At 41.8% G+C, this 8,286-nt stretch overlaps 1 protein-coding gene across 14 annotated transcripts in view; it reads right to left on the reverse strand.

Annotated features, from left to right (window-relative positions):
- The window catches only part of FRYL (FRY-like), a 238,460-nt gene that overhangs the window by 28,285 nt on the left and 201,889 nt on the right, over window positions 1-8,286 (reverse strand). For 6 of the 14 annotated variants that reach the window (XM_014534411.1, XM_014534396.1, XM_014534385.1 and 3 more), the window contains 5 exons: window positions 6,403-6,564; window positions 5,878-5,952; window positions 5,383-5,568; window positions 1,590-1,598; window positions 1,007-1,210 (listed from right to left, as the gene is read on the reverse strand). In XM_014534411.1, coding sequence (XP_014389897.1) covers window positions 1,007-1,210; window positions 1,590-1,598; window positions 5,383-5,568; window positions 5,878-5,952; window positions 6,403-6,564 — 636 coding nt within the window. The remainder of the gene's footprint in view (window positions 1-1,006; window positions 1,211-1,589; window positions 1,599-5,382; window positions 5,569-5,877; window positions 5,953-6,402; window positions 6,565-8,286) is intronic. The other 8 variants (XM_014534435.1, XM_014534402.1, XM_014534398.1 and 5 more) reach the window with 3 other exon arrangements.

Raw genomic sequence — 8,286 nt, forward strand, 5'->3', positions numbered from 1 at the left:
TCTAGAGGCACACTGCCTGGCTCAACCCCACTCCCTCGCCGCGGGGGCCCAGGACAAGTCACTTAGTCTGCAGAACTGCAACAACCATTCTTAGGTCGGTGGTTCGGGAGTCATAGTGACTAATACATGTAAAACCCCATGAGCAGAGACTGGCACATCTTACACACTCAGTGAATGATAACGCTTATCATTCTAATACTTAAATGGGGTTAGTTGAGAGACACAGCGGGGCAGGCAATGAGATGCTAAAAAATGAGAGGCGACAGAAAGCCAACCACAAACTGACAACTGTACACCTGGTGTAAATCCCGCTCAGCCCGGCATTCAGCATCGCTGCCAGCAGCTTACCAGCAGACTGAGTGTGGGGCCAAGTAAAGAAAGGCCCGCTAGTTCCGCGTGGAAAGGCCTGCTGTGGAACACAGGTACGCCTGCTCCACGTGGGCTGACTCTTTACTGCATGCACCACGGTGGCTGTTCCACACACCCTTCCTCACAACCTTCCTTCACCCCCACATTTCTGAAGGACCAGACTATTCCACAGCCTTCTTTTTCTCATTTTTCACTCATTCTTTAGCTCTCTGTCATCAGCCCATGTGATACAAGTCAGAAATCCCTCTACTAGTAACTGACTTGATTGTGAGACCAAAGTCGTGCTCAATCTTCCCACATTGACTAGAAGAGAAAAGCAGGGAGCAAATTGGTCTTCACGCTGATACTGAAAACATGTATCATTCACGGGAGGTCCTCTGAAAAGGCCCAGACCAACTCGCCGCTGCCGGGAGGGAAGTCGTGTAAAACCTGTCTTAGCCACGGGGTGTGCAGCACCCACGCCCTGTCAGGAATAACGGCGTACCCCATTACTGCCTCGAGTCTGTTTCCATTTCAGTGTGTGCATTTTACCCAAACTGAAACGAAAACCAGAATAACCAACACACAGGAATTACTAGGCTGGAGGTTAAGAGGGTAAGGAGAGCAGCTGTCGCTGTGAGAGGAGGTGACTGGGTACCATCTGCGTGCGCGAGAGGATCTGGCTCGCTGTGAGGGCCGCCTCCTCCTCCGAGGACTCGTCCGTGTCCTCCTGGTTGGTCAGGTTGAGGCTGGGGGTGCTGCTGGAGCACTTGTACTCCTGGAGGGACGGCGTGTCCCCTTTGTCAATGCTGTCCAGCGAGCGCCGGCGGACTCCCCAGTTGAAATTGTCCATACTCTCCCCCTGGAAAAGCAATGTGACTTTTAAGACCTCAAACACGCGCAGGTAACCGCAGTAAATGTGATACACTGGGGAAACATATACCAAGATGAAACATACTCAGTGCATCGTCATAAGCAGAGTTTCAATCAGCCCTTCAGTTTCTTGAAACTTTTAAGACATCATTAAATATTTATACTTCAAGAGATCCAAATATTTGGTTGAAAACCTCATTTTAACTAAGCAATTTTCTTAACTTTCTATATCGATTACTGGGGACCGACAAAATCTACTATCTAGGCCATTTCTAGTCTAACACACAAACACAATGAGATCACAAAGAAGACAAACACACCACGGACAACAACAAAGACACAACCCACAACACCAGGCTGCAACTTACCTGCAGCTCCTGGTTAGCAAAAAGGAAAACACACAGAATTAGCAAGAACGAAGACAAACATTTAAATATACACTACACTTCTTGGGGAAAACTCTGTGATTTCTCTAACTCAAAGACTGATTCAAGCTCTGGATTAAGCTTTGTGCAAGAAGCCAACATGTGATTTAAGTTACTTTTTAATGCAAGCTATGTGGAGAAGTCAGAGACAGACAATGAAAACAGCATTTCTATGGTACACTTCAGCAACACAAACTGTAAGAAAAATCTTCAAAATTCACATAGACTTACTACTTGATACAATGCAAAACTGACTTAAACTAACAGTGAGTTGACAACATACAAGGTCATAATTGTTTTAGTCTATAGGATGGTTCCGACTAAACCAAATGGTCATTTCTTATTATAAAACAGTTTCAGCTATTGCAGCTATCGAGGCATAACTCTGGCCACTTCAAAAGGTCTAGAGGGAATATGGCCAGTTTCTGTTTCACCCAGATTTATGTAAGTTTCTTTTACCCTAAGCCGATCCTCCTTTTGTAAGGATATAATTCTTACGACTCTTTCCTAAGCCCTGACATGACAAATCGCAGTGAGTTGGCCAGCAAAATGCGATTTATTTGTGTCCCTTTACTCAAGAGGGATTGTCCTGAATAGAGGCTTTCAAAGCCTTAACAACAACAACAAAAAAGGGTAAATAAAGCAGAGGAATACTTATTTCAAATAAAATTTAAGATGGAAGCCAGTTGTATAAAATCGATGAAAAGCAGAGCTGCTCTTGTCGAACCAGGAGCTCTAGCCACTTGGCCCTTTCCCTGCTTCCAGCGCATGTCCCAGAGGCCTTGGGCTCTGCAGGCCAGAGCTTGGAGAGCCACCTTTCTGGAACACGTTTCAAATACTACTGTGTATCATACACTGTGATGGCGACAGCCCTCACACGCACTGGGCTTTTAAGGTTTCATTAGCAGTTAAGTTTGTTTTGTAGCAAAGTCTTTCCTGTTACCCTGTTTTAAGCAAGACTGTATTTAGATTTTTAGAAAATCTCTATCATTTGATTTGGCCTAATTATGAGGCAGAAATTAGTACCACTCTCCCCAAAATACTGTCATTGGAATTAAAGATGGACCTGTAATAAGCATCTTTAATTTCATATGACTGAAGTTGTACTCAAAAGCCGTTTTTACCACCATGGACAATTTAGAGTATTAGATGAACTAGGAAGCATTTACTGTTCTTAAAAAAAACAAGAAAAAACCCCACAAAAATAATCCTAACATTACAAAAATGTCAAGGGCCTACCTTTAGAAGTTTTAAATTCTGAACTCTAAAAAGCAAATAACTACAAAAGAATTCAGTAGTTGCACATGCCCTTGAAGTAGGGCAGCAGGTCTCTTCAACCCATCACACTTTTAAAAATATACATATATATTTTTATTTCAGAGAGGAAGGGAGAGGGATAGAGATGGAAACATCGGTGCTGAGAGAGAAGCATTGATCAGCTCCTCCTGCACCCCCCATACTGGGGATTGAGCCTGCAACCTGGGCATGTGCCCTGACTGGGAATGGAACAGTCAACACTCAACCACTGAGCTCATCACACTTTCTGAAATTAATTCTAGAGGGTGATGACCTGCCCTTTTGGAAAACAAATACAAAATGAAAGGGAGATAATAGAAAATATCAGTGTGCATAAAGCACTGAGTAAGGATGCATACTCTTGAATATTTTATTGTAAAAGTGTGTGCATGTAGCCCTAGCTGGTTTTGCTCCATGGATAGAGCATCGGCCTGCAGACCAAAGGGTCCTGGGGTTGATTCCGGTCAAGGGTACATACCTTGGTTGCAGGCTCCTCCCTGGCCCGGGCCCTGGTCAGGGCTCGTGCAGGAGGCAACCAATTGATGTGTTTCTCTCACATTGTTTCTCTCTGTCTTTCCCTCTTTCTTCCATTCTCTAAAATCAATGGAAAAATATCCTTGGGTGAGGATTAAAAAAAAAAGTTAAAAAAATTACAGTTCTAAGGGGAAAAAAAGTGTGTGCATGTATATATTTGGATGTGATATAAAATGTATTAACTATGGATCACAGTGGGGAAAAAACCCGAAACGTTTAAAAGCCACTGCCCTACAAGTTGCTGAATAATACTTGTGGGGCTCCTAGCGAACTGGTACAAGCGTGTCTTTGGGAATACGTAAATGGTGAACTATCAGAGAAGCCTGCATAGCTCCTAAGCTAGTGTAGAGGCATCTCTCTGAGGCTCTGTGGTCATCTCCTCCTATCTGTAGGGGAGGCTGAAACATGTAAGAGGACCTCCCTATCTGGTTTCCCATCGACAACTAATGATACGACATGGCACAGGCCCTGACACTTCATTCCTGCACCTCACCTAGGAGAGCCAAAGGAAATACCCCTTCAAGAGAGTTGAATGCATACGCATTATATGGGTGACTTTAAATTCTTTGGAGCAAGATATACCAATGACATGGTATGGATACCAAATAAGGCCTTGAGGCTCTTGAATACAGATATTGGTAACACTTTTAGAATGACCATTTTCTTAACTTATTTGACATAAGCTTTCCCCATGTTTGGGCGACTGTGGTTTAGGGTACTGACCTCCATTATAGGGACATGTCCCGAGTAGCCCAAGGCAACCAGGGCAAGCCTATTCGCTTTGCCCTGGTGATTGTTTCAGAAACTGGCACATGTCTCAATGTGGACCAAGGAGATGTGACGAGAAATTCGCTAAGAGTTTAGGAGAGCAACTTCTTTACTCTCATGAGAGCATTTCTGGAAGGGACCCCACTTCTGAGCACCGCTGCTGTGGACGTGAGGCCACACACAGCAGGGACAGCCGTCTCTCTGCCGTCGGCGGTCAGGCTGACTTAAAGAGAAAGGCAGAGCGTAGAGAACAGCAGAGAGAGACGCAGAGAACACCATGCTCCGTATCGCTAAGCCCTGACTGCCTGGCTCGGCTGTGTGAGCTCAGAAACCCACTTTCTGAGTTGGGTTTTCCACTTGGAAAGCATCTGAACGGACACAAGCGTCAATCTGATCTAAATTGAATCCATCTCGAGGAGAAAGCCCTTTGGGCGTTAGATGAAATGAGGCATTTGAGAGAACTGGCTACATCATCAAGTAGAAAGTGGTGAGGAATGTCACAGGAAGAGTCTCCCCGTCATGTGCCATAGGAAGAAGTTTTAAGAGACTCAAATTCTTTTGAACCATCAGGTTAGTGCAAGCGTCATGCTCTTTAAAATTGTCTGATAAATTTAATTGTTTTACTGTTTTGCTGCACATTAGTTTCTATATCACATGCCAAGCATTTAAGCCTAAGCTCGCCCTAAATTTAAAAAATACTTTTGGCACGGCATAGGAAATATAGTCAATAATATTGTAGTAACTATGTATGGTGTCAGGTGGGTACTAGACTTACTGGTGGGAATCACTTCGTAAATTATATAAATGCCTAACCACTGTGCTGTACACCTGAAACGAATATATTAAATGTCAATTGTAATTGAAAGATAAAAAAGATTAAGAAAAGGACTTTGGAAGAAATCCATTTCTTACTTTCTATTTTTAAAGATAAAGACAAAAAATTAGATGTTCCTCTTTTATTTCAGATTTATTCTGCTATTGGACTGACTGTACTAATCATATTTAGTTCCCAATTTAGGTTCTTATACTCTTGACCTTACACTGACCTTAACCAGGAAAGAGTCTATGGTAAAATCTTTAATTCTTATACAGCTACAACTATTCTATAAATATTACAATAGGAAGCCCATATCCTTACCTCTGCATCTTCCAATTCAACATCTAAAAAGTCAAAATCCTTAAAAACTCCAAACTGTTGTTCACTGGTATTATCTTCCACAGGTACTTCTTCCTCTTGAATTACGTCTTCTGTTGCAGAAATTAGACTAGTCTGTTGGTCACCGACTTCCAAATCTTCGTTAGAAGAAAATACCACCTGACCCCCCCACAAAAGAATAAAAAGCCACCTGTCAGCTTTGTCATTCTGCATAGGAGACGTCCTCGCCCTAAGAGCCACTGCAGGCCTCAACTGTCAGTGAATTCAGAGCTTTCACTGGTCTTCATGCTGACATCTAACTGGCTGAATCCTTAATGAGCACAGCTGCCAAGCGTCACAGAGACAAGTCATGCTTTTTTCATGCTTAGTCAGTACTAAGGTAAGTTAAAAAAGGCAAGCAAGGAGACAATACTTCCCCTTTCTTCATGGCACAACAGGATTTTTAAAACCTCTCCACATGCGTTCACCATTACTCACTGAGGGATTCTTCGGGAGGCCAGACTCTGGGCCACAGAGAGCAAGCACATTCATTAGCTTTTCTCTTGTTCTTCGCTAAGGGGAAAAAACATTTCAAATGTCAGGATTCCTGATAAAATAAGACAACTTCTCAAGTTTTCATACATATAATAAAGTTGATTCTTCTATTCCACAAATGTTCAGGGCTTTTTAAAAATCCTCACCTGAGGACATGCTGGGGGGGGGGGGGGGGGGGGATTTGTAGTTTATATCCAGATTATTCATAAATAGATTCTTTGAATATGTTCAAAGGTTCCTGAAATTTTTACTTATTAAGGATTTGGTAGAGAGTGGGTGGGAGAGGGGGAGAGAGAAATATTGATCAGTTGCCTTCCATACATGCCCCAACTGGAAATGGAACCCGTAACTCAGGTGTGTGCCCTGACAGGAATTGAATCGGCAACTTTCGGTGCATGGGACGATGCTCAACCAACTGAGCCACTCCAGCCGGGCATGAATGTTCGGTTCTGATGTTCTTTTACGTACCTGTGATAGCTGTGGCCTTTTCCAGCTAACGGGGACCAAGGCATTAGAATTAGAACCAGAGGAAGTAGAAGAAGTACTTCTAGTAACAGCAATAACTTTGGGCTTCCCATTTCTTCCAGCTGTGGTATGTTGATCACCATATTTGTTTCCAATAATTGGTGTCTACACAGAAACAAAATGCCAGTGTTTGACTCAAATGTTTCAACATAAAAGGGTTGACAGTATATCTATGACATTTTTTTAAAACAACCAACCAAAACATAGCATAAGGAGAAAAATTACTTAGCATGTGGTAGATGTTGCAAAAATCAAAGTTGTCTTTTTTTTAAATCAAGAGATTTCACTTTATTGGAGTCTCTGAGACTATCAGAGAGCTTATTCCTATTTTCAATATAGATCTGCTTTCTTTAAAAACAACTATCTCCAATCTTTCCCCATGTGATTATAAAATGTATCTTCTTTGAAAGCTCAGAGAATGTAAAAATAATTTTTAAAAAAATCTCACCATTCAGATTTAACATCTATTAACATTTTGGTATTTTTTCAATGCACATTGTTAAGCACTTCAATAATGTGCTTTTGCAAAGATTCAAGATAAGAACTTCAATGAGAAAGATATCTGTGTAGCTTCTTACTACAAATCCAAAATTTATTTCAGTATAAATTCTATGAAGATTCAAAACTCATTTATATATATTTGGCTTTGTGAACTGTCTTGAATTTGCATTTGAAAATAATATTCAAGCTCATTTGCATGTTGTACAAGTCCCTTTTTATAACTTGGTGCCCACTTTCACTCGGCCCTGAACTCCACACACCAGCAAAACTAAACTTCCTATTGTTTCCCAAACAGGCCATGCCTTTACGGACATGCTGCCCACTTTGCATGGAATATTCACCAAAGCAAACCCCTATCTATTTTTTAAGGGCGACTCCACACTTCCAAGGAGGCCCTCTCTGGTACCACCACCTCCAGGAAACTAGACTTGGACAGTCTGCCAAGTGATGGTGATTTGTTTATGGGCCCATCTCCCTTCCTCCACAAAAGTCGCCTGGACCACACGTGACTCATCTCTGTCCCTCTAGTACAGTGGTTCTCAACCTTCTGGCCCTTTAAATACAGTTCCTCATGTTGTGACCCAACCATAACATTATTTTCGTTGCTACTTCAGAACTGTAATGTTGCTACTGTTATGAATTGTAAATATCTGATATGCAGGATGGTCTTAGGCGACCCCTGTGAAAGGGTCGTTCGACCGCCACAGGGGTCGCAACCCACAGGTTGAGAACCGCTGCTCTAGTATATCTCCAGTGCCTACGCATAGCAGGTACTTAGGAAGTTTTGAAGAAAAAACTGAAATTAAGTATATCAAATGTTTTGAGAATTCGTATCACTGCCTCAGTTATTCCATCGATTTGTATGGTTTGACCTGGAAAAAAGGAAAGCCCATTTTATAATTTTCCCATGCACTCCATGTTAGAAATTCTCAGATGATATTAACTAAAAAATTAGCAATAAACATGCTTTCTATCTTAAAAAAAACAACAACACACCAATAAGCTCTGGATAAATTTTCATATCAAAACTAAACTGCAAAAAAGTTTTTAAAATTTAAGTATTCCTAATCAATTAAAATGTGATTAGATCTTCGACTTGTACCTTTCTCAAATCCCCTGCAATACTTGGTCCATAACTTCACTTCTCTCTTGAAAAATTCTTCCTTTGGCTTGTAAAAGACCGTTTCAATAGCACCAAGGCCACCAAGATTGGGATTAGGTGCTGAAGAAAAAAAATGGGGTTCCCAGCAAGGGCCCCAAATCTTTACATGAGATTTATATTAATACTAGAGGCCCAGTGCATGAAATTCGTGCATGGGGCGGGGG

This window comes from Myotis brandtii, unplaced genomic scaffold (genome assembly GCF_000412655.1).
Source record: "Myotis brandtii unplaced genomic scaffold, ASM41265v1 scaffold10, whole genome shotgun sequence".
NCBI lineage: Eukaryota > Metazoa > Chordata > Mammalia > Chiroptera > Vespertilionidae > Myotis > Myotis brandtii.